Source organism: Larus michahellis, chromosome 8 (assembly GCF_964199755.1).
Source record: "Larus michahellis chromosome 8, bLarMic1.1, whole genome shotgun sequence".
In the NCBI taxonomy this organism is placed as follows: domain Eukaryota; kingdom Metazoa; phylum Chordata; class Aves; order Charadriiformes; family Laridae; genus Larus; species Larus michahellis.
Window position 1 is genome coordinate 41,347,321 of NC_133903.1, and position 26,825 is coordinate 41,374,145.

The following is a 26,825-nucleotide window of genomic DNA, read 5'->3' on the forward strand; positions in this document are numbered from 1 at the left end:
TTTTCTGACAGTAATTGTTTTGTTATTTCTTGACTTGGACTATAACACCCTAGCTTTTGACAAATTCGCAAAAATAATCCTCAGTCTCTTCACTTTGCTTGTGTTTAGATGTTTCTGATTATTTGCACTGAGTCCTCTAACAGGACACTCTCCTTAAAGCTAAATGTAAAGACATTATTGGACGAATAAAGGTAAGTTTACAGAGAATGCAGCTGAATATTCTTTAAAGACTCATTAGTCACTAGGAATTAAAATGCTTACTGTATTAAGAATGTCATTTTACTCAGCAGAACCTGTTCTGGTCACCTCATCTTTAAAAACAAAGCCAAAATAATGTTGCTAATATCGAAAATTGTTTATTAACCTGCAAAGAAATTAGGATGAAAATTTCAAATTATGAAAGGTAACATAAAGCCTGACCTCTTCTCCTGTACCAAAATATGAGAATAAAGAAATGTGAGATGTCAACAAACTTGCAGCAACATGCAGGATGGAGAATTAGATATTGCAGGTATGCATACACACGACTGCAGAATTTGATGTATTTGGGTATGAAGGCGGTAGGTATCAAGAAAAATCAATGAGGATGCCACTGAGTCAGTGAAGGCTGCTGTCTTACAAACCCCCAATAATGAAAATAATCAAATCCTATGGATCATGATTACTCAGTTAATTTTACTGAGTTCTATCGTGCAATTTTATTAAAAGCCTCATAAATTCAGTGAGGTAATGCTCGACAATTTAATTGATGTTCTCTGGGCAATAAGGCATGCGGGTGTCTTGGTGCTCCTCCACCACCCCTCACAGCCACACAGAGCTCTGCCAGATCCACCAGGTCTCCCCAGACAGAAGGTGGCATTTTTTTGTCACGCCCGGGCAAAAAACTTATTCTTGGTGAGTGCCAGGAATAAAACTTGTGACCCCCTCTGTCCTTCTGGCCCGGGCACTGGGTAAGGAGGCCTCTCCCAGCCCTCGGGACCTACCAACAGGTGCCAAACGCGGAGACAGATTATCCGGGGCCGTGCTCTCCCTCACCGGCGGGCCGAGGGCCGGTGGCGGAGCAGGTGCCGCCACAGCGCGGCCGCGCTGTGGCGGCACCTGCTCCGCCACCGGCCCTCGGCCCGCCGGGGCGGTGCAGGCCCTTGTTGAAGGTCTCCTAGCAACTGCTCGGCCTATGGCGGCGGCGCTGGGGCGGGGGTGTGCGGGCGAAGGGGGGTTGTTTAACCCCGCGGGGCCCGGCGAAGGGCCGGAGCGGTAGCGTCGGCAGCTGCGGGGCGCAGGAGCCGCCTCTCTCCTCCTCCACCTCCTGTGAGGCGAGGCGGGTAACGGGCGCCCGGCGGCCGTTGGCGAGGCGGGTAACGGGCGGCCGTTGGCCGGGGGGCGGCGGGTAACGGGCGGCCGTTGCTGGGGCGGGTAACGGGCGCCCCGCGGCCGTTGGTGAGGGGGGGACGCTGTGAGGCAGCTGGAGCGCGCCGCAGGGCTGAGGTACCGGGGCTTTGCGGGGCTCTGCCCGCCCGCCGCGGGTGTGGGAGCCCGGCCGAGGGGAACGGTGTTCCGGGGGAGGACTGCGTGCGGGGGGAAACCGTTCTGGCCCCGGCGATGTTGTGGATCTTGACACGTGCTCCTTCTCCGCCTGATCCGCAGGGACGAGGGAGAGCTGGGTTAGCGGCTTGGCTTTGCTGGCTGCTTCCCCCGCACTCCCCCACTGGAAGGCCCGGCGTTTTGTTGATCTCTGTGAAGCTACAAGCGTTGGATGCTCGAAGAGGTGAGAGCCGTAAAGCCTTCTCCTGAGTCAGTGAATTTGTGACTGCTCGGCTTCACGTGATGTAAGAGTAGAGGTTCCATAAAGGATTTTTGGCTTTTTTTTTTTTTCATTTATTTTATTTAAAAATATTTTTGTCTTCATTTGCAGCAAAGCCCACTTCAATTTGAAGATCAAATCATACTGCATGATCAGCTTGTAGTATTACTGCATCCCCTATTTATGTAGAACACTCTGCTGCTTTCTGTGCTGTCAATGGAATAGTTACACAGGGCTCCATATGCTACAAAGGTATGACAGGAATTTCAGGGCAATGACTTCAAATAGGAGGCATGCGAAGTAAAACGTGAACGTATTGGGTAAATTTGAATAGTGAACTTAGAAAGGAGACCTAGAGAAATTATTTGATACCATTGATGGAGATTTCAGATTATAAATACTTGTGGGGAAGATGTTCTTTCTGTTTTTTTTTTTTCTGGGGGAAAGCTGTGGTACTAAAATGAGTTATTATTTGGACTGGAGAGAGCATAGGAGAGGGTAACACCAGGCTCATTCGGGTCAATATGTTGTCTCTGGAAGTGGCTGGCAGCAGATACTAAGGAAAAGATCATAAGTATAGGTTGGTTGTCCAGTGATGCTTTTATCTGTGTATCCTCCCAGTATACTGCAGTCTGGAGCTGAAGGATTTCTGAGCAGAGGTTGTATCTCTCTTTTTAAATTTAATAGCTGCTGATGGACGTTTTTCAATGAATTGGAGCCAGTTTATATATTTAGCATTCACAGCACCTCATTGTGATGTGAGTCTGCAAGTTAACCGTGTTTTATATGGAAAAAAACCAATGTTCTTGTTTTCCAGCGTTTGTGCTGAACGTTTCATTTCATTCTGCATAACTGTTGTGTTTAAAAGAAGCAATGAATAATGATTTTCTGTACATTTGTCCTATTTCTTTAGCAGTTTTGTCTTCTAGCTGAAAAATCATAGCTTATTAGTTTCTTGTATGAAAATGTTGGTTGACCTTCTTGTACCATTTTCAGGTCTGTTCTGTCTTTTATACAGGGAAGGTTGTACCTGTGTGTGATATTTAAGCTGAAGAAGCTTAGCGTTCATACAGAGACGTTATGATGATCTCTTTTCTGTCCTCTGCTCCAATGTTCTGTTAACTGCCTGTGAGCTGTTACTTCCAGAAGACTAATCATAGTGACCCTGGGATCTCTTCCTGCATGATAATACCTAACTAGAGGCTGTTGTTTTAAGTAGGTAGCAGAGTTGTCTTTTCCATTGTGTTAGTTTGCATTTACGAACATGGAATTTCAACTGCTGATTTTTATCATCCATCTGCTTCGTATAAGGACAACCTTCTGCAGTTCTTCTCGTTCACTCTGGGTGCTTATTTTTCAGAATAACTCTGTACCTTACGTGAGCTTTCTCACATACCTGCTCATCACCTTTTTAAATTTACTGAACAATACACATGCCTGCACAGCCCCCTCTGGGACTCTAAATTTTGTCTCTTTGGGACTTTCATATGGTATACTTTCATAGCCTCTCCTCACCCTTATTAAACTTATTCCTGCACTTTGCCCTTCCCCATCTATACAATAGGTCGTTAATAAATCCCCTGACATCTTAGTTTAAGAGCTTTTGGTAGGAAACCTTGTGAAAAGCTTTTTGGAAATGCAGTTATGCTGTCTTGTGCAGGTATGTTGGCTCATTCCCTCTCCCAGAGCACTGTGGCAGGCTTGTTACTGTTCCTTCCTTCCACAGAAGGTATACTGCTATTTCAGCAGTCCTGTTCGTAATTACTATGTCTGGTCTGTGACACTTCTGTTATGCTCGATCGAAACCTAGAATTTACAGGAGAACCATTCCTTGAATTTCATGGCAGTCTTCCGAGAAATTAGTTACAGTTACCATTCTTCCATTTTAAGTATTAATTTACAGGTTATATGCTACTTGAAACTTCTGAGTTTCATCATTTCTGAGATCTGGAATACTAGTTCTGGCTCTGCACAGTAAATATTACCAGCTTCAGGAATGAGTAAGATTGTGGTTTCGTTTGTTCTTTTTTTTTCTCTCTCTTCCCCCCCCCCCCCCCCCCCCAAGTTGTCTGCTTGCAGAGACAGTCAAGCTGTAAAGTTTGGCTAAAGCTGATCTCAGGAAAAGGAGGAGGAACTGCAGAAGACAGCTCCTGAGGTTTTCCTTTGGGTATCTGTGACGTGGGTAGGTTTGGTAGCAGAATGTTCTGTTCTAGCTATATGTAGTAAGAGGAATACAATTCTGAAGATTTACAAAAATGGTGCTATTGTTTAGCAATAGGAAAACGCTAATGTGAAGATCCATAATGTTAGTTCAAAATGAGGTAGGGATTTGGGAGTCAGATGAAACATTTCCATGTGTTTCAATTTTTTCAGTGATTGCATTAACAGAATTTCAGTCATCTGTGTATGTAAAAGGTGTAGTTGAATCTTGAGGTAGTAGATCAGATTATATTCCTTGTAACCTGAGTGTTTGAGGTAAAGACCGTGGCAGAATAGTCATCGAACATTGAATTTTATCAGATGTGAGGTTATATTCTTGTGTGGTTATACATGTTGAGAAGATCAAATAAACACTTGTTTTCTTAAAACTCTTGATTATTTTTTTGTCTGTTTGCTTGTTTTTTAAGTAAAATTGAATGGAGAAATGTAGTTTAGATTTTTGGGGTATGATATGCTCAGAATGAAGTGTAGACTTAATACCTGCAGACTGGGTGGTTTGACTTGCCTTTTCATCTTACTTTTGAGAATACTGAGAAGTTTGGCTGGAAATCTGACATTACTTAAAGTTCCCATAGAATGTGGATAAGTGGCAGGATTCCCCCACCCCTGTTTTGCAGTTAGTAGAATAATGACTAAATTGTCACAATCTTATAAATGTCTGAAGAGAAATCTAGGGTCTGCTTTGATTGCAAGACCATAATTAAAATTACAATATTAAATTTTAGAGGAAGGAATTCTTTCAACTGTACAGTTACCACTGGATATGATTTGCATATTTTAGTACTAATTGTAAACTGTGTTATTAAAACAGCTGTAGAGAGAGAATAAGTGTCAAAACTCTAGGGAGGAAATGCATGGACTTTCATGGTGATTACATGAATTAAAACAAGTATATGCCTTATGACATCAGGAGTATATTTGTCAACCTGCAATGTCATGATTGGAGCGTACCCTAAATTTACATAGACTGATGTGTCTTTGTGTCTATCCGGATAAAAGCCATCTGTGTGGCATCTGTGGATTACTAGACAAATGTAAAAGCTTTAAGCAGGTTCACCGTTCCTTTTGGGATGTAGTTTTAGGAGAAGGAATCCTATTGCCCTTGAAGCAAATGCTAACTACCCACCCTCCAATTTTACAAGTTGAAATATATACATGTCATAACTTGCAGTAGTATTTGAAATATACAGAGAAGGAATATTTATCTGACAATTTCTGGTTGATACTGCCTTTTAAAACTTTTTTCCGAGATACTGCAATATTGGGGGCAGGTATAAACCACCTCTCCAAAAATTGCCTTTCCCTATCCTCACTACCCTGGCAAAGGGGAAAAGTTTTCTGAGTTACCAGATACTGCATTTCCCATTTGTGTCACACCCTGTGGAGGTTAGAGACGACCAGATGGTGTAATATGATCACAGTGCTGTGACAAGCGATTCTCTTCTGATTGTCCGAGTGAGCTTTACAAACACAGTTATGACTACTCCTTTTCAAGTTTAAGCATGATGTTAAGAAATTCTAAGTATGCTGCATTGTGTAAAGTTTATAATCCTACTTCTTAGTGCTTGTGATCTTCGAGTTGTGTTATGGTCTGAACTCAGGCTCACTTAATCAGATTTCTATCTTGAATTTTAGCACATGCATTGTCAATCCCTCCTTGTCCCCCAAGATGCAAACCAATAATTTTAAGAACAGCTCCTGTAAGCTTTCTGTGTTTGTAAAATGTACCATTTTTGAAGTTTATCCTAAACTTGTTCTTGAAAGAAAGATGTATTTGTTAATGAATCATGTAGGAGTTTGTGGAACTCTTCCTGTAGATTTTTGTCAAAATTCTCCGTGTGCATTTCTAAGAATCAAATTCTGGTATATTATTACCATGATGTCTTTTTTTAAGTTCATGGCGGTTTTTTTTGTACTTCACCGGTTCCGACAAGCACTTCAATGCCTTGGTTTGATTACTGCTTCCTTGATATTAATCAAGCTCTCTGTTATTTATTTTTTTTTGGGGGGGGGGGGGGATGTTTGGGATTTTTTGTTTCACTTTTAGATTTTTAGTTGCAGTGAGATGGCTCTGCCATTGTATTCGTGCATGTGAAATTGGGTCCCAGAGGCTCATTTTTTGACAATCCACCTCGGTCTTGTCCACCCCAGGAATTTCTTGCTTGGGACAGAAAGTGACACTGCCAATTGCAGAATTTCATCTGGCGAGCACTGGCTCGTTACAGGTTTCTGGGGAAGTTATCGAACCTGTCGGTAAAGTGGCTACAACAAATCCCTGTGTACAGAGAACGGCCACAGAAAGAAAATCATTAAGTAGTTAAAGCAGTTTTGGCTGTTCAGTGTTCATTTTCTGTGCCACCCTCAGTCAGACCCAGCGAAACATCAAAATATGATTTTTTTTTTCTTTTTTTTTTTTCTTCCTACTGCATGTTTTCCCAAGCAGGATTTGAGGGGGAAAGGGCAGAGGGGGAGAACCACAAACCCACAAAACCTTTCCACTATTTTTGTTTGGTTAAAGCCTTTATGTGTTCACTAGGATAGCCTAGGGAGATCCTTAAAGTACTATTCAGTCTTATGTATTATTTTATTATTCTTCCGTAATTACACAAAATATTGCTTTGGAGTTACACATTTCCCTCCTCTCTGTAATACATTCCCTGGTATGTTATGGTGGTTAAAGAGAGTGTTGTAGCATACTGAAGGTGAAGAGTCCCTTCTGAATACGGTGTATCTAAATTAATTTTGCATCCACATTGCCTTAATCAGGAACATTCATCTTTAGCTCTTGCATAGTTCAGTGAGGCTATTTTGAGCCGTGTTGCTCCAGAGGAACTGACTAGACTGGGAAGGAAATGTATCTGATGGATCTTAATTGCTAGATAGCTTTAGAAGTCGTGGATAAGGTCTTGAACTGGCAGTAGGAGCCACGTGGAACTGATGAGATGATCTCAGCATGGGACTAAAGGCTTGTGGCATTTCCATTTGCAGCTGACATGGGATTGTCTCGTTTTGCACATCTGAGTTTAATTCTAAACACAGTATGTACAGATGATTCAAGTACAAAATGCTGACCACTTTCTGAAATGATTACCGCTTCAAAGCGACTGCACTTGTTTGATGACACATAACAATTTAAGATACCTCAGGTAATGGTTTAACAGTCAAAAGAAGTTCTTGAGTTTGGCACTTTACAAATCTTGAAATTGCTGAAGGTGGATTTTAATCTGATATATTAAACAGTGTGCAGTGTACTGCAGGTAGTCTTTTAAAGACAAAAGACTGTAGAGCTTTCAAGATAGATAATATGAGATGAATATAGTTGCATTACCTGGATGTTATTGTACTGGCTATGTGTTCTTGCTTTCTCTGTCTTCACTAGGCATCCTTATGAGGCTGATTTTGTGTGTTAATTTTCTTTGTGTCCTCTTGTTGGTGTACCTAAAAACAGTGTGCAACTAGAGAGTAAGAGAGTAGCCTTGATAAAGCATTTGCACTGAATTAATCTGCATGCGGCTTGCAGGGCTCAAATTTAGAGAAACATTGCATTGCCACACCTGGACTAGTCCTGTTTCTGCTTCCAGTCAAACATTGTTTGAGGTGATAGATGCTGTGTCAGAATAGTATTGTCAGTGTAGAGACACCTGTGGGTTGGTTGAGGGAATTCGGGTGATAAGATCTCATAATGGGTATGCAACCTTTTAAAGAATAAAAGCCAGTTTGCTTGGAAGTAACAGCATATCTGAAACATGAGTAGTATTTTTGTGGACTTTCCAGCGGTCCTTAATGGAGTTTGTGTGTCTTGAGTTTCCTAGCAATCTTTTGAAACACCTATTAGAATGCCAGATTGCAATGCCAGTAATGAGAATATACTTGTAGCTCAATTTGCCTTCTTTTTTCCCCTACATTTGCACGTCTCTCTATCTGATGGATCCAACAGAAAGGAAATTAACATGTAAGAAGTGTGTCCTCTTAATCCTTAGCTTGACTTTGAATTCCGTTTTTAAAAGCACAATTGTTTTGGATGGGTGGGCAAAAAAAAGATTTCCTTGCAGATTTCTATTAGGAAGTCAGTTCTTGTCTTTAGAATCTGGACCTTCACTTTGTTCATTTCTGGACATTTTGGTTTCATGGGGTGGAAAAAAATTGAAAAATGCACATTAATGAATATGGTCAGGAAACCCCATTTTTTTAAACAAGAACAGCCACTAGATTGTTGCTTTGACTGTTTTCTTGCTGTCTTACATGTACTTTAGTAGTTGCTGCAAGCTTTCAACTCAGATGAAGAATAACTGTATACTTTTTTTTTTTTCCCCAAGTAAATTTATGAACCTGAAGAAATATTCATCAAGCTGGATATTTTATTTTCTAGTGCTGAGCATTCCATAATATCGTTGCGCAACAGTATGATCTCTTAAAGACTTGGTGTTACTTTGGGCGCTGTGTTCTGCGCTTTGAAACGTTGATAAGGATTCTTAGTGTCTCTGTGTTCCGAAGAGACCTTACGGATAACAGAGCACACTTCCCTTCCCTCTCCCTTACCTTCTTTTGTCCCCCCAAAGGGTAGCTTTTTCCACAGTGATAAAAATACAAGGGTTTGGTGTCAGAAACTTAGAATTGCTTATCCAGAGTGTGCTTATTGGAACATTAGTGGAGTGGGAGGAGTTTAGAGGAAAACACCCTTGTGCTCCAAAAGTCTACAGAGTCCATCTAAAACTGACTTGAGACTTTGTTCCAAAGTGTTCATTGAAACAAGGGGGCTGCCTCTTCTGTGAGGTGGAAAGTTTGTTTCGCTGAACTGGCATTGTTCACGTAACAGCTGACAGGTTACGCTCTCCAAATCTTAAGCATCCGAGCTAGATTTTAAGTTTCCAGCAGTGTGGTTAACTCTAATGCTATTGCGTGCCTTCATACTGAGCGCTGGAGGTAGGGTGAGGGCACAATGGGTTTGTTCTTTCTTACGAGTGTGTGACTTTCCTTTGGTTTCCAGAGGGCCAATGCTGTACTGAGTGGCTGTGCCAACAGGGCAAGGCTTCTCCTATTTGTTTTTTTTTAACAATTTTAGAGATTCTGCAAAGAAGCAAGCAACTCGCCAGGGAAAGGCAATATTACTAAATATATAAGTCTTTATCAGGGAGTGTTATGACAGGACACAGGGTAATGACCTCAAACTGAAAGAGGGTAGATAAAGATTGGATATCAGGAAGAAATTCTTTCCTGTCAGGGTGGTGAGGCACTGGAACAGGTTGCCTAGGGAAGTTGTCAATGCCCCATCCCTGGAAGTGTTCCAGGCCAGGCCGGATGGGGCTTTTAGCAGCCTGGTCTAGTGGGAGGTGTCCCTGCCCATGGCAGGGGGGTTGGAACTGGATGATCTTTCAGGTCCCTTCCAACCCAAACCATTCTGTGTGTGTAAGTTAAATTTAAATGGCTAAATGTTCGTTAGAGAAGTTCCTTTGCACTCTCTCTGCCAATATATCTTCTCTAGAGTTTTTATTATCCTTCTTTTTAAGTAATAATCCCATTCAGATTTATGTTAAAACTTCACATAAGTTTATCTTAATAATAACTGCTTCCTGGTTATATGACAAGAAAATATTTAATATTTGGCTTGCTGCATTTTCTCTGATGTACATCAACAGAAAACAACCAGTTATCTGCAGCGTGAGTCTCTTATTTTCATGTGTGCGTGGCATTTTAGCTTTAGTTAATGGTTTACAAGACTTAGTTAAGTTTAAGGCTAACTAAATACAGATAGCTGCATCATTTTTACAGCATAATATTTGCTGCACTTACTGTGTTCTAAATGCTGTGTAAAGTAGAGAAATTTTGTGTGGCTCAAGTCCAATAGTCACTCTCCTGTGTCTGCTTTAATCTTCTAGCTGTATTAACTGCTATTGTTAATCTAAAATGCTCTTGCTATTTTAGGAGATGCCTACGTAACGCACATTGCCGGCAATTGTACTAAATACTTCACTGCTGAACCAGTTGCTCAGGTACCCTGCCTGTCTTTGTTGCTATGGGAGATTGGAAGACTATTACTGTGCCAGTGCTATCATCAGGTAAATCAGTAATATTTTGAATTTAGTGGATTCGCTAACTTTACCAGTGATGTTATAGCTGCTAAAGAGAGAGAGACTGGATTTTAGTGCCTGGCACATTTGCCTAATTAAGCAAAATATTCAATAATATGTAGTACATACAGTGCTTTATTTTGGATTAAGTCCGCACAGAAATGCTACTGTAAAATATTGTCCTTTCACATGTTTATAAAGGTTCTAAGACTTTTTAATCACACTTTTCATGATATCTTGCATTTTCAGAGATTTCTTTACTTGTTCACTGTTCTTTTGCCTTGTAAATTGATTACAAATTTATTAAATGAGTAAATGTTTCTTGCCCACATCTACCTAGTGGAAGAGTAAATTGCAGCATGAGTAAAATTTGAAAGATATAGTACCTTAAAATGTTATTGAGTCTTTAAGTCTTCAGTGTAAGCTTATCCTTTTTTTTTTTTTATTGTGAATTATTTAATGTATGTCATTCTAGATGAAATTTGAAACTCTAGAATTGTAAATTTCTGTTAATACTAATTTGAATAGTTAGGGATTTGATTTATTTTTTTTGGTATATGGTGTGTCCTAAACTATTATCTCTGATTTGTTTCTTTATGTTTTTAACTTTTAGATAGCAAAAATATTTTTCAATATACCTCAGAAAAAAAGATGTCTGCCCCAAGCATGAACTCACAAGTGCTACGCTTGCCACTGCCTTCATCCAAAAACATGCACAGCTTTTTCAGTGCCTTCTGCACAGAAGAGAATTTTGAGCAGAGTATATCCTATCTCAATAGGGTAAGCCAGATCTTGTTTATTGGAGGTTGTGTGAAGGTGATATTAAATCAATGCTCAGAAGCCAAAGTTGATGGGGAATAGGATTCCCCCCCTTCCCCACCCCCCATCTCCTGCCCCCCACCTGATTGTTTCTCTCTTTTGGAGAATTGTGAGAGATTGATCCAGTTACTTATTTTCCCCCTCCTTATTTTTTTGCCAGGAACTGACAACGTTGGGGTTTCCTTCTATTTATGCAGAGTCCAAAGGAAAAGAATTAAATTTAATATCTATCATAAATTGCATGAATGAATTGCTTGTACGGCAGCACAAGAACCTTCGAGCTCAGGAAGAAGTAGAAGTGCAACATCTGAAACTGAGTAGTGATATGGACCACTTACAGAACTGCTATGCTAAATTAAAGGTAGAAACCAAGATAATTCCACCAATATTATTCTGCACTTACATTTAATAGATACTGTACATGCTTAACAGTGAGTGCTTTTTTTGGTTTTCTCCACAGTACTAATCTGCAGTTGTAGTTTTATGTGCATTTTGGATTTTTTTGAAGTCTTTTTCTAGTTGAAAGTTTCGACTGGAAGTGTTAATGCATGCTGTGAACGAAAATGTTAAACACCTCGTATCATTCAGTATCACTTAAAAGGCTATGCCCAGCTCTAAAAGACAAAGTCCCAATACAATTGTAACCTGTAAAAAGTGTAGGTAGCACTTCCAGTGTGTGTCATAGGGTTATTGTCAGTCTTTCTCTATATCTGTACCTTTTCCATGTTGGAGTTTTTGTTGGTTGTTTCTTTTCTGTTGTTGTTGGATTCCTTGGATAGCCGATTAGAAAGTCTTTTTGTAAGAACTGCTCAGAAGCTGTTGTCAAAACTGAAGTTATTAAGCTTTGTTTTATCACAGGATAAATACATGCACAAGGCCGACCACTATGAAGTAGCTGGTATGTTGGAAGTTCACAGCCTGTGCTACTTCATGAATACTTGTATGTGCAGTTATATTAGAAGAGTGGTGTCTTTCCCTTGATTCTGTCAAGAAAATAAAAATTTTAAAAAAATAATATTTCAATACATGATTCGTAGCCTTTTAGGTTTGCTTTTCACTAGGGTAGGCCAGCACTATCTCCTTGACAAATGCTGCTGTAGATACTCAAAACCATAGTAGTCCTTCTTCTGAGATAAGTCATCCATGTAGAAGCATTTAGATGTGGCATTATAAATCGTGTGATCATGTGTAACTGCACTCATTTTAGTACAAACGCTATATAATGTTAGGTTCCAGAACGCTCCAGTTACTTTCCCTGGACAAATGGCTTTAAGGTGAGGGGAGAAAAACTTAGTACTACTTCAATGCCAGGGCATTTAATTTAGCTGTCAGCTTGTAAGGTTTCTCATGTAAATTCTTTGACATACCATGCAGCAATCCTCTTAGGTTCCACTATTGTATTACCTATATTCCAATGTGGTTTGCTGGAAGTTCTTGTTGCTTAAATATCTCTAAGCATTTGTAACTCGCTACACATACGAAGAAAAAGAGCTTGTATGTAGTGTTTGACTCTGTCACTTAAGTTGGCAATTTCAGGTTTGTTTGAGTCTCATTTGTGGAAAAAGATTATTAAAGTACTGGTTTTGCATAATCTGTTATTATGAGATCATCTGTCTAGCCTTACTGTGTATATGTGAAATGTCCCATTTGCTTTGCTGTGGTCACAGTCTGCATATCTGTGTTAATTGTTCCCTTGATTATTAAACAGAAACATTTCAGTAAAACTGTAGTACCAAATTCATACAGGTTGCTTAGTATCTGTCTCACTCTAACAGTATAAATATGCTTACAGAGTCCTGACTGTAATAACTGTAATAAGTAGTAACTGTGTAAGATAATATCTGTTAAATACCAAGCCGGGTTTTTGTTTCTTTTGAGCAGGAGTGTTTCTTGTACTGGAGAATCATACTTCTTGCTCCAGAAAACAGAACTAACTTGTCACTGAGAATGCAAGATCATGCCCAAAACATCAGAGATCAAATATATAGGCAAACTTAGCCCAAGTGGGGTGGTTTGGCAGTTTGATTTGCATGGTTTGTTGTTTTGTGTTTTGTTTTGGTTTTTTTTTTAATCCTTTGCTATTAATTCTTATTGATACTGAGCTATCAACATTTCTTCTAGGAACAGTTGGAATTATCTAAAAGGGAAATAGTTGGACTTCAGGAAAGAGACAGACAACTGCAAAGCAAGAACAGAAATTTGCACCAGTTACTTAAAAATGAAAAGGATGAAGTGAGTTGTCTTGTAGAGTAACACATCCTTACATAGATATTCAATAATATGTTCGGTTTTTTTTTTTACAAGGAGTCTTGTAATTGTTCACTTTGAATGTTTGTTGTTGGCAAATGTTGCCTTTCATCAAAATGAAATTAGCATGTAACATATGGATAAATAGGTTCTGTAAGGGATAGGCTCAAGTTGTAATAATAGTAGAGAGTACTGCAAAAATGCACATGTGCAGTTTTCTGAGGCTTTCTGCACTTTTGAGCATAGCTTTATCTTAGAATGTTTAAAAATATCAAGAAGCAGGAGGGGGCAACAGGATTCAGACAGTCTTTCAAGTGTTTGTGTATAGAAGCTTTTTTTTTTGGTTACATTGTAGAGGAGAGCAAAAGATCAAAAAGAAGGGAGGTGAGGGGACACAATCTCATTAACTTGTGAGTCTTGAAAGAACCAAGATCAGAAAACACTTTGGCTCTGCTTAGTTTGGGACTTGTTTCCGGTGTGCTCCTTACCCCCCGCCCTGTACTTTACATGGCTCCTAAGTTTTTGTGAGTGTTCTCTGTGTTCATAAACATTCATACAGTTAACAATCACAGCACTATCTGTATATAGTGAACAGCCTAATGTTCCATCTTAAAATATTGAATATGCTGTATGTTTCTAAGGTTAAATCAGGCTATTAAAAAAAAACCCAACCACAGGTATTGATAGTACAGGCCAAGAATGTGCTTTATGATATGTCTTAATGTTCTTTTAGATTAAATGGAATAGTCTGTCTTCCAGCATCCTGCTGCCCAAAAGAAGAGGAGTTTATTATTTTTTTAGTGTAAACCTAACAGGCATACTTTAGACTAAAACTAGATCCTGAACATTAGTTACTGAAACCAAAAATGTCTTTCTCTGTTCAATAAAGGCAATAAAGAAGGCTACATGAATTGCCAGAACATGAGTTTAGTTGTACTTCAGAGGAACTATACTACTACAATATGTTGGTTTCTGCAGAAAATAAATTAAATCCCCTGAGATAAGTCTGAGGTCAGAATCCATGGGTTGGGAGAGTTCTCCTGATTACTGTTTTCACTTCCTCTCACCACAAATACAGTTTAGAAGTGTCATTTTGCTTCACGTGTTTTAATTTTTTGAAGAAATTTATGTGTTTATGCTTTAATTGAAAAAACACAGTTTTTGTGGGGTTGCTTTTAGGTACAGAAGTTGCAGAACATAATTTCAAGTAGAGCTACGCAGTACAATCATGATATGAAGAGGAAAGAGAGAGAATATAACAAATTAAAGGAACGCTTACATCAGTTAGTCATGAATAAAAGGGACAAAAAGATAGGTAAGTAGCTCTGAATCTTACTACAGCAAAATAGCATATTGTGTATGATAAAAACGCTTAAATTTGTTTCTGGGTGTCTTTAACGTCAATATGGCCCTCCTTGTAGATTTTTTTATTTAGATGCTAGAATGTTACAAAAAAGGTGTAATATTTCATGTCAGCTGACTGTGTAAGGCTAATAAACTTTTATATTTTATTCCATAAGATTGTTTGCCAAGCACAAACCAGATGGAGATCTTTACAAAATGAGCGTTTTTTACTAAGGAGAATTATTTGGAATCTGTTCCTAAGCTAGAGCTGTCTCTCCTCCACTTTCTTGCTACTGCTACCATCAGAAGACTTTGGATAGTGTCATAAGCACTGTATTATGTCCACCACTCCCAGAACACTCAGTTGTTTGCCAATTCTAGTGCATGTTGTATTTTAGTGAGTTGGTTAGTTAATAAACCAGAAGAAAACTATTCATGTTGTTGCCAAGTTGGTTTTCTGCTGATTTAGTTTTCTGAAAGTGCTTATGGGTAAGCCAAACCAGGTGTAGCAGGAACACCTATTTTGGCTGCAGAAAGTCTTTAGGTATCAGCTCAGTAATCTCTAGAAGTCTTACCCAGAGGTCAGCAAAACTTACTTGCAACATGTTCTTGACTGGAGTTGGCTAGTACTAGTTTAAATATCAGTGAGGTCAAAATAACTGGGTTTTAAATCTAGTTGCTGTTTGCTTGTTAGCTAACTAGAATTGAGCTTGGACCAATAATCTGTATTGATGTGTTGGTTTTGTTGGGGGTGGGTGGGTGTGATTTTTTTCTTTTTTTTTTTTTTTTTTTTTTTTTTCCCCTCAAACATGGACAGAGTTTCTTTGTTTTGAGGAACACCTTGTGAAACATCAGGAAGTTGCTTACTGTAAACTGCAGGTAAAACTGGCATTATTGCCAGAAGAGAGGTTAGAGTTGATACACCATTGATACAAAGGTTGAAATAGGGATGAAGGTGTCATTAAGAAATGCATAAAAAAGATAAGATAGGAGGAGAACACATCCCTCCATTAGTTTGCAAACACAAAAATTATCTTATTTCCTTGACTATCTTATTCTTACTTTAAGCAGGGCAATGTGATTTCATATGGCTCTAAAGATTGAGGGGGATGTTTGGGTACTGTGGTCTCTTGACAATAACTACATGTAAATGTGATGTCATCTGAATATTTATATATTTGCATGTTGTTTCACGCTTTGAAATATCCTTTTCGTTTGTAGCTATGGAAGTTCTAAATTATGTTGGTAGAGCTGATGGGAAGAGAGGTGCATGGAGGACTGATAAGACAGAAGCCAGGTAGTTGTCTTAGAACAACATTAATTGAAGCATATATTATGGCTGTTATGTTGTTACTGTAAGATTTCTTCTTCCAGAAATGAAGAAGAAATGTACAAAGTTCTGTTAAGTGACTACGAACAACGCCAAAAACAGCTTTTAGTGGAAAATGCTGAGCTGAAAAAAGTTCTTCAGCAAATGAAGAAAGAGATTATTTCACTTCTCCCACCACAGAAACAGAAACCTAAAGAAAGGTCTGAAGATGGGCCAGTAAGTATTCTTCAGTTAAAATTAAAACTGTGTGGTAGTTTGGTATAGTGCTGGAGTAATTTGATCATTTAAAAAAAGAAAACTTCATGTGAGACTTGGCAGTGGATTGCACATCCTGTGCTGTGCTTGAAATCCATCCATGTTTAAATGCTCTACTGTCTGAGAACAATACCCAGTCTATTCTTCCTAGTCAGTCAATGGAAAGCTTGAAAGTATAACTTGAATGAATTTTAAATGCAGTAGCTACCTGTATGTAATTCTATGTAACAATGCATTTTGGGTTTTGTCTGCCTTCCATACTAAGATGTTGATGCAAGCTTTCAAGGTGCTTATGCAAAAAAACAGGCTTCCCATGGAATCCATGGGGGTGGAGGAAATGTAATTACGATGTGCCCCTATAAAACATGGGTTAGAGTAGCTGTTAGTTCCTTTTACAGGGCTGCTGTTATGTTCAAGGACAATGATTGATTTCCAAGTAAAATGGTTTGTGAGGTTTTTTTGTTTGTTTATTTCCAGGTTTTAAGTATTTCTTTGTTTTCACAGGATATTTTATTTTTGTGAAACAGTACACTGCATATTTGTTGTTTTATCCAGAGTTTGTTTATTCGTTTTGCTGATTCCCTGCTGGAAGTTGCAGTTCTGTTTTGATGTCAGAGTGAAGCGGGGAATAATCTAGAACGTTAACTGAGCTTTCACTTAGCAATAAGAATGTCCCTGAGCATAAGAAAGAGTTGAAATACAGAAAGCATTCATAAAGGCTAGATTCTAGGAAGCATTCAAGATTGGTGTACCAGTAATAGGAGATTAAGGGTACTCTACAGAACAAAGTATGAAGCATTTTCTATTACAGTGAATAGTACACGTTGGGACGTAAGAATATGTGTAGATGGAGCCTCGCAGTGTGTGCTGTTTCTGTGGAATCTAGTACTTGCCATTTCAGAAGGTCTGCTGTCCTGCTGAAGTTGCCCTTCTGCTTCCTTTATTTCTGGGCCATTTCAGGTGCATTTGTCCAGCCCCAGAATGCGCTGTGTAGAACAACACTAGAGACTCTGGCCAGTACTTTGTAAGATGTAAATAAACTCTTCTTAACTTCACTGGATGACTTGCCCCCTCTACTACACAGAATGACTCCGATGTGTATTTAGTGAAGTAGTCAGTAATATGCAGTGTGTTAACTTAAAAGTTCATCATGTAGGAAATTAGTAGATCTAATTCTTACTACAGCTTGGCAACAAGAAGTTGATCTTCAGTAATGGCTGTTGGATATAATTTATAGTATAAAATGTAATTGGTTGCCAGTTCTATAAATGGTCCTCTGGCTTTTAGGATTCCAGTGAGGCCAGGAGGATTTGGCACAAACTTGAGTACACTGATGAGAATCCAGCTGTGGAATGGGGTCTTTATGAACTTGTGCATTGAAACGAACTTGAGGAAAAATTGAGATTTACTGCTCTGAAATTCACCGTTCTTGGGTGATTAGACAAGTATTTCTTAACTATTGTAGCATTCATAGACTACTAAGAAAATATTAAGAACCTGCAATGAAACTTCTGATTAGCCGTCTTCTAATAGTACTAATTAACCAAATTAAGCAGAACAACTAGTTACAGACAATAGTAATTTCTAGTAGTTGAATAAAATAGAAGTACTTACTAGCTGCAAGTCTCAAGTGGAGGTGTTTCAGCCGGGTTGTGTAGGGTGATGTAGGATTTTTGGTTTGTTGGGGTTTTTTTGTTGTTTCGGTTTGGTTTTTTCCCCATCGAATCTATTTCATGCCTTCTCTAATTTCATGCCATTCTAGAATTGGGGATATTTTTTGTCATGATAGGAATATTGCTTAGGTTTTTTGCATTTGTCAATATAAACAGGAAAAATTTTGACAAAAATATGATTTTGCAGAAAATTATTATAGTTATAATAAAATAATTATCTCTTTATAATTTTATTCTATTGTAATAAAATTATATTTATAATAAAATAGGTAAAAACACAATGTGCGTTTTGCATGGATTAATTTTTTATTTAGAAGTACTGGTTTATTTTGTGAATATCTGAAAATATATTTCTACTTTATCTACTTTAAAACATTGCATCTGATAGTTCATGCTTGTTTGTGACTCTTAACATTCTGGTATGAAATCTAAACTCTTATTCAATTCCTTGCAGAATCAAAAAAAACCCTCAAACATTAAATTTCTACTTAGAAAAGCTATTTCGTATTGATTCATAAAAGGAAACATACACCTTGGCGTGTGGCAGCTAGTGATGTTGTAGCATCACTTATCACTTTGCTTCCCATCTCAAAGTAACAGCCATGAAACCAGCCAGACTGTCATATTAGCATAGCACTATCCAGAGGCCTACTCCAGACTGGACTTTCATTGTGTTAACATATATGAATATAAGTAAAGGATTAAGAGGTTTCTTTTTGAAGTGAGATAAAACTATTTTAAAAAAAACAAATAAAAAGCAAAAAAAACCCCACCCCAAACCAAAAACCTGCTTTTTTTTTTTAGCTGTTGTTTTACTCCTTAAGATCTCCTGTGATCCAGGTTTGAAACAAAGAGCTTACTGTATATGTAAATTAATTACTTTGATGCCTTTGAACTTCTTGGTTTTGTACTTCCCATCCGACTTTCCTTCTCTACTTTTTCATAAAGAGGGCTGTATAGAATGGTTTAGATGCTTGAGAAGAGTGGAGTATTCATGCCAGATATTCAAACAGCTGTAGCTTTTCAATTTAAATCTACTCAATTGTCCTGGTCTAGTCTTCTCTTGACCATTTAGACTTTTATATCGTCCAGATAGCATTCAGGTTTGATGTTTGAACCATAGTATAGTGCTAGTTCCACTGTACCTTCAGTGTATTGTGGGGTTTTTGTTATCATGGAGGAAAAATAAGGCAGGAATAAATTACTTAATTCTTAACAAGAGAAAATATTTGTCTTAAATCCTGTTCATGCTGCATAGTGAGTTAAAGGGCAGCTACTGCGTATGTTTGACAGCAGAACTCAGCAGTCTGAGCTTTTCTAGCTTGAAGATGTGTGAGAGTGAGTCTTGCTACACTCTCTCTGTGGTGGAGTTCTGGGCACTGCAAGGTGACTTCTGTCTCTTCAGCATCAGGCCATCAGGGAACTGAACTCCCTGACAGACAAATTTCCCTGCATGTAAAAATCTTCCCTGTATGTAAGGGGTTTCCTTCTCTTCAGTAAACTAAACCTATATACATATTTAAATAAACAAACACATGTATTTGGAGTGGTGGGGTGGCTTGCAGCAGACTTTTGTTTCTGCTTCAACAGGTGCTGTCAGACCTGGAGGAAGATATCGGAGAGTTAAATAAAGAGAATATGTGGGAACTGTCTTGTGAAACTGTGCGAGAGCAGCTTACCAACAGCATTAGAAAACAATGGAGAATGTTGAAAAATCATGTTGAGAAGCTGGATAACCAAGGTGATGTTTAACTGTATTACACGTTAATACAAAATGCTACTGATAATTCCACTTGGTATGCTTTTAGGTTTTACTTTACTGACTGTCTAAGATAAAAGAAAGCTAAAATGGAAGGAATTGTCACCTGGCAGACTTCCTGAAAGGGCTTGTGATTGGCATTTTTCCGTGTGAGTTTTAATAGTAGGTAGTTAGGGAAGCAATTGCATACAAAGCCTGTTATCGTGAGAAAGTACATGATTATAGTTTGTCAAAGTAAACAACTTTTTGAAGAAATAATTATTTTTCTTTTGAAAGCATATGCTTTCAATGTAGTAGTATTTGTTGCCTTTCCTCACCTTTTTGAGATTTTCAAGTAATGCAGATGTAACAACTTGAAGAAATTGAATGAATGAATATGTAAATCCTTCTCAAGAGTCTAGGCTTGCTGCATCTATACCTCTGAGGCTGCTTGTAGCATTCTAGAGTGAACTGGCTGATGGTATGGTGCTGGACTCTCCTCATTTCCAGCTGTTAAACAGCATTAAAAGACAGCTAAAAATATATAAAATTCTTTCCTAGTATTATTTTCCCATGCAAGCAAATGCTGCTGCTACCACAGGGATCTTTGCAGTCAAAAATAAGGCTGAGAAGGTCACGCATGCAGTTGCGAATAAAAGAGCAGATGGTCTATGAGAATATGTTTATATCATAGAAAGAATTTTAGGAACACTTGTTCTGAGTAATACTTGATTTGGTGTAACTAACTGAAGAAATAGTTGTAAGCATCAGGAAAAATGTTTTAAGTATTTGCTGTTTTCTTGGAGTCACTTTTTTGTTTTCTGGATTTATAGAGATGACCATAGTCTCGTCCTTCAGGACTCATGTAATTTTCTAACACTGGCATCAGGAGATCACAACTTTGCTAATTACATATTGTTTTATTTAATTTCATGTGTAGCTATCACAGTGGTTGTAATTATACAAAATACATTTTATTTCTCTCTAATTCATTCCCTTACTGGGATGAAAATACGCACACAATGTTCTGTTACCTCTGTTTCTCCTTCACAGGACTTGAAGGAAAAGGCTTTCTTTTTATGTCTGTGATAAATATAGTTACTGTCATATTTTTATGAACACACAAGCCCTTCAAAAAGGGGCTCAGAAGAATAGGCTAACAGTATGTCAGTGAAAAGAAGCCTTTGGTTGTCTTGATTTTTTTCATTTAAAGAACTGCTGAAACAAGTGGGGGTTTTTTGTGTGACAGTTGTATTGCAGTGCAGATGCTTGGTTTACTTTAGGGAATGTGAAACAGCTATGTTTTCATCGCCTTTTTTTTTTCCTGAACCGGATTTTATGCATAATTACATGTGTAGCACCAATTCTGGATCTTTTGTCTCTGATAAAAGTGCTTTTGAATACACTGTGTATCTGTCTTTCAGGATGAGACAAATACAGCAAAACCTTTTGCTCTTGCTATGAGTCCTTGATGTGAGAGATTTTTTTGTTTTGTTTTTAAGTAGCTTTTTTCCCCCCCCCCTTAGTGTCACGTGTACATTCAGGAGCTTTGAATGAAAAAGATGTCATTTCAAGAGAAGACCATGAGCTGCAAACTGAAAAGCTAGAGTTAGAGATTCAGCAATGTAAAGAAATGATCAAAACCCAGCAACAGCTCTTACAGGTAGTACGCTTTTATTTTTCTTATTTTTCTCAACTGAATCTAAGTTTTTTTGTTCTCTAATGTGATGCTTTTCTCACCTCTGAGCCTTTCCCCATTTTTTGATAATGCTTTTTAAATAAAGTATTTTAATGGTTGGTCCAAGTACAGGTATACTAGTAAGTTGGTTAGTAATTTAATGAGTTTGTAATCCTAGTAGGAATAATTTTGGGGAATAAACAAAGGTGAGGAGTGCTGATGTAGTCAGCTGCCTGAACAAGGACGTTTTGCTTGCCATCTGAAACTCTGACCTCATCAGCCACCGACTTGATACTTACTACATTGTTTCCATATTAAACTTCAACCATTTTTCTGATAAAACTGAACCTGTGGAAATACTGCACCTCTCAACAGTCACTCACAAATTAATGTTTGTGTCTTATGTTGCTTTATATCTGCAGCAGCAGCTTATGTCTCCGTGTGACGATGACACCACTCTATTACTACAGGACTGCTATTTGTTGGAAGAAAGAGAGCGTCTTCAGGAAGAATGGACACTATTTCGAGAACAAAAAAAGAATTTTGAGAAGGAACGAAGAAGTTTTACAGAAGCTGCTATTAGATTAGGACTTGAGGTATTCGAAAAGTGGAAAGGTGTTAGAAAAGGGAACTCCTATGGAAGATGAGTTACGGTTGTTAAGTAGTTTTACTGTTATATATGCTAAAGTGCAGCCATCCAACAATATCTTTTTTTGCTAACATCTATAGAGAAAGATCATTCTCATACTGTATGAAACGTATCTTTGGTCATAGTAGGAGATCCTTCTGTTGGCTTTTCAAAAAAAAGTGTTTTTTGTGTGTATTGGAAAATACAGTTGCTGCAACTGGAATGACCATTTCAGCTTTTGAAATATCTAAGTAATTCCAAAAATCGGTCCAATTTTTCACTAAATCCTTTATTAGATGTTGCTTAAGTTTGGTTTCCTACAACAGCAAGCCCTGTGCAAATTTCGGTCAGATTGAGCTGCAGGATTGAATTCTCAAGGGTACTCGATTCCTAACCTTTTGTGAAAACCAATGACTATTGCAGAAACCCAAAGTAATTGCTGCCTTCCCCTTAGTAGAGTCATTATCTGTTCTGTTCTCGTAGTTAGGCTGGCCAGTAAGCATGCATACTGGAAGGCAGTCAGGGTAGATGTGTCTCTAAATGAGCTCTAGCGTATGTGTCCTTTGCAGGGACAAGTTTAGCAGGGAAGGGAAGTCATGATGGAGACAGATGACTGAGCTAGATGGACAACTTGTCTGACAAAACAGCTGATTTTTTTTCTTATGCTGTAAAATTTATTATAAGGAACATAAAATACTTTAGATTTTACTTGAGATACTGGCACAGTAGGTCACCCTGCGACAAATAACGACAAAGATCACTACATATAGATATGTATTCTTCAACTTTTTCATCTAATTTTATTTGCATTTTAATGAGTTTGTGAATTTCATGTTGGACCTTGAATTCGTCTTTAAAAGTCTTGAGTGATAATAAATGATAATTGTTAGTCCTGAACATTTCTGGAACATTGCAGCATAAGCATAATTACCCGTGCTTCCGCTTGTTGAAATGCTTAAGTATGAAAAGGGATGCTGTAAGCTTTGTAGGTGTTTGTCGAAGTTTGCATTGGAGTTTGGCTTGCTCTATTTTCTACTGACATAGTAGAAATATTTTTATATAATGGGGAAGGACGTCCAGTTTCACTGATGGGTTTTGGAGATGAAATAGCTTGTTGCTTGATTCGAGAGCCATTGGATCTTTTGGAGATTGTCTTTTAGCCATTATTTTCCTTTTCTGTGCTCAGAGTGATGGGAAAGTCAAACAACCCCTTTCGTTCTGCCCCAGTTTTGGATGGAAGTAATCAGTGCTATTTTCAATGTCGCTTTTATCTGTTTAGGAGAAGGCTCAGGGTTGAGGTTTAAGCAGTAATCCTTATTGGCAGCTGCCCAGAAATGAGGGCTACCTCCAAGAGGTGCCACACTGAGGGAGAAGGGTAGCATGGGAGGCAGAGGTAGGAGATTGTGTCACTGGAGTGGAGAACAGTAAAATGAAAGGATTAGTCAGACTTCTCTGAAACAAACCATGGCCTTGGGCTTGTAAATAAATACCTCCTCAGCTAATCCTTGTTGGATTCAAAAGCTTGCTCACATGGCTTTAATTCTGTGTTAAATTGCTGGCTCTCCTTAATTACGTGGACATGGACTTTTGCTTTCTTAGGTAGAATAGCATCAATCTAATGTGAACGAAGTTTGATCCTGTGGTCATATGTGTAAACTGTCATTTCTTTTCCTAGAGAAAGGCATTTGAAGAAGATAGAGGAGCATGGCTGAAGCAACAGTTCTTAAGTATGTCTACTGATTACAAGCACTCTGAAAATGTGACAACTCCAAGTGCCTTCTTAGGAAGCAAGTATTTGGTTCAAATTACATTCTTGTAATGTGTTTCTCTTTCCCACTTTCAACTAGAAGATGCAAATATGAACAAAACTATTAAAACCCCAAAATTTCCCAAGACAAATTTTACCAGATATCTGTATGCCTCTACCTGTCAGGGCAACTGATAGTTCAAAATCCCCTTTTAAAAAGGGAGTTGTGATAACTCCCTCCCTAATAGTTACTTATATAATTAATTTATATTTGTGAAGTAATCTGGTGAATGTCAAGTACCTGACAGCACAGCTGTTGAGAATGGGAAACTCTTAGAATTACTAAATTAAATTAAATTATATGTGAGCATATTAATTGCTAAGGCAGTTGAAGAAATCATGGCCTATGGAGATCTGTATAGATCAGAAACAAGTTTTCGAACAGGAGCATCATAGTGTAGAGATGGCAGCATTAATTATTTGAGAGGAGGTAATATTAAATGTGCATACACATACATATTCAGTAAAAAAAGAATCCTTTGGAAAAAGAAAAAGTGAAAAGAGCATAATGATAATGAAAATAAAGTTGAGTATTAAACAATTGAATTTTAAGATTAAAATCTTCATAAAGGAATAACTTATTCAGAAAAGATAATGAAAATATATGATGTATAGTATTGTTTTTATTGAAAGTATTTTTTACTTCCTTTCTTCTATGATTTTTTTCTTTCAAGTTGGTAAGTTTATTTCCCATCCCTTCATGCCTGAATGTGCATGTGCAGTGTTTTGATCTTCACCACTGAGTCTTCAGTACTCTCTAAGGGGGTGGGGTGAGACAAAAACAAGAGATGGGGTGGGGGAAGTAACAACAATCTCTGTTAAATAGATTCTTGTTGTGGCAGCCAACATTTAAAGATAAGTCTGAAACACCTGGCAAGTAAAGATAGCTTGTATTTGTATTCTTGTTAGATAAAGTAGCCTGCCTTGTGTTCTGCGTTCTCCTTGTTTCTCCTCTGTGCAATTCCTGTAGTGCTTCTGTAGGTGTGAAATGAAATGACCTTCCACAGCAGGAAAACTTTTAGGAACAGAATTGAGATTGGCTGTTGCTCATGAAGAATGACATGATTTGGTGATCTGTGAGCAATTTGATATCTGCTTAACATTCATTGTACACAGAAGCTTTTGATTTGTAATTGCCTTTTCCCAAATTCTAGTGTTTCTGGATGTGTATTAATGACATATTTTCTCTTCTAAATGGCATTCTTCAATCTTATATATCCTAATATTAAGCTACTGGATAACAGTAATAAAAACAAAAATATGTCTGCCACACAGAGGATGATACTCTGTTTGGATATTTCTCCACAGGTTATCATTAAAACTGTTCTAATGTTAAATTTTCCTTTTTCACAACGCTTGTCCAAAAGCTCTTAATTCTGTAGTGCTGTGATGAATACTGTAGAATACAGAATCATCCTGTTCTTTTCCACTTCATATGAAAGCTTTGAAATCTAAATGTGAGGAAGAGTTAGTGGGGTTTGACTTGGCCCTGCCAAGTTTGGCTGTGTCTTTGTATTGACTTCACTGGTGGTTAAGCTCATATAAATGCTAAGGCATCTAACTTACTGCTTTTAATTTTCTTTCCTATACTCTGGCAAGTTTGCAAGTTCTATTATTGGTGTTAATTGCTATATATGCATGCTGGAGAGGTTTTTACTTAAGGAGTAAAAAAGCTTTATCAATTGTAAAGTGAGAAACTTTACATTTGAGTGACTTTATACTCGACTTCAATATGATTACTTGCAGCAGTGATTGTGTATGTAAATGCCTCATTTTCAAATTTAGAATCCTAATTTTAACATAATTTCATTCAATAGCATTAAGTGTACCTATAAATTTTTATCACAGAGCTATAACAAAAGGTTTATTATTATAGACATGCTGTAAGACGTTTGGTGTGGGTTTCTTAAAGCAAAAGATGTAAAGAAGCAAGTCCTTCAAATGTTTTCAGTTGCATTGTAGTTTAACTGATGAAATATATATCTCTTAGGTTCTGACCAAGACAGTCGATTAGTGAAATCTACATCTCAGCAAAGAAAACCTCACTGCATGTTGAATGGTCCTGTTTCAGCAGAACCTTGCCAGACATCTCAGTATATTATACGTAACAGGTATCTGAAATGATGTCGCAGATGGTTATTTTTATAGTGCTAAACTCTACGTAGAGCACAAAGACTAAGTTGTGATAACTTACAGAAAGCCTAATCTAAGACTTATGATTGCTATGTAGCAAAACATATTAAACATTGTATCATAAAAACAATATTGTGATTCTATCTGAAGCGTAACTTATTTGCGTTGTAAAATTCTCTTTTTCCTGGTTCCAGTGCTGCATCGAAAAAAGCTGCTGGAGATAGCAAGCCAAATCAGTGGGTGGAAAGTGACAAAGAAGAAACAGAGTAATGCACAAAGTCGTGGGAAGGCTCCGGAGTTGGCACTCTGCTATGTAGAAACTTGCACATAGAACAACTGCCTTAGACTTCCTAGGGTTGCCTGCTGGGGTTTTTGTTAGAAATTAGTTCATAAAGCTATCATTCTCAAGTGAAAGAGAATGCTGTGAGTTTGATCATTCTTCTAGAGAATTATGTGGTGATCTGAATTGTGGCGTGTGTGTGTATGTGCGTGCACATGGCTTTTATTTTTTAGACCATTTTTTGCCTCTCTTTCTTGCAACTCTTGAAAGAAGATAATCTAAAAAATATATAAAAGCTTTGATATTTTTCTAGTAACACAAGCTCTGAGTCTGTGAATGAAGCAATGGTCTGAAACTTTGACTGTAACGAAATATTGGATCCTAATGTTACCTTTCGTCACAGGCAGAAATAGCACTTTTAGAAATGGTTTAATTATTGGAAACATTCATTTATGTCTCAAGTGTAACTAGCATTAAAACTTCTTTTGCCTCAACTTGAATGTACAGTATACTGCAGATTTTTAACAAAACAGGTTCTATATTTATTAAGTTGTGTGATTTGAAAATACCTCTTTGATATTTCAGATGACTTAAAGTGCAAAATCTTTATATATTTGTAAATAGACAAAGTGATTATGCTGAGAAACCATGAAATGAAACACACACATACATGATATTATTTTACATGGCATTTTAAATTGTTTTATAGTGATACTCAGTTTACAAATGCATTAGGACTTTCAATGGTTCAGTCAGGAACTGCATTATTTCAAATGTGAACAATAAACATGTAATTTTATTCTA

General features: G+C 37.8%; 1 protein-coding gene across 9 annotated transcripts; it reads left to right on the plus strand.

Moving 5' to 3' along the window:
* Positions 1-1,167: 1,167 nt before the first annotated feature.
* On the plus strand, positions 1,168-26,825 carry SSX2IP (SSX family member 2 interacting protein). 9 transcript variants are annotated; one of them, XM_074597987.1, is made up of 15 exons: positions 1,168-1,322; positions 1,645-1,765; positions 9,944-10,077; positions 10,703-10,869; positions 11,069-11,269; positions 13,030-13,140; positions 14,335-14,470; positions 15,721-15,796; positions 15,874-16,045; positions 19,348-19,498; positions 21,022-21,158; positions 21,596-21,769; positions 23,477-23,588; positions 25,599-25,719; positions 25,936-26,824. In XM_074597987.1, exons 3-15 carry the CDS (start codon positions 10,035-10,037, stop codon positions 26,009-26,011), a joined length of 1,677 nt encoding a protein of 558 aa, XP_074454088.1. In that variant the 5' UTR covers positions 1,168-1,322; positions 1,645-1,765; positions 9,944-10,034; the 3' UTR covers positions 26,012-26,824. The 9 variants fall into 9 exon arrangements, with proteins under 9 accessions (XP_074454088.1, XP_074454094.1, XP_074454086.1 ...); XM_074597993.1 differs by having other exon boundaries at positions 1,200-1,318; positions 23,477-23,528; XM_074597985.1 differs by having other exon boundaries at positions 1,202-1,351.

Bases quoted from the DNA above. Each gene is read 5' to 3' on its own strand.
- SSX2IP (XM_074597987.1), top strand. From the start codon at position 10,035: ATGGGAGATTGGAAGACTATTACTGTGCCAGTGCTATCATCAG. The intron at 11,270-13,029 runs GTAGAAACCAAG...CATTTCTTCTAG, and splicing joins ACTGCTATGCTAAATTAAAG to GAACAGTTGGAATTATCTAA. The intron at 14,471-15,720 runs GTAAGTAGCTCT...TTTCGTTTGTAG, and splicing joins TAAAAGGGACAAAAAGATAG to CTATGGAAGTTCTAAATTAT.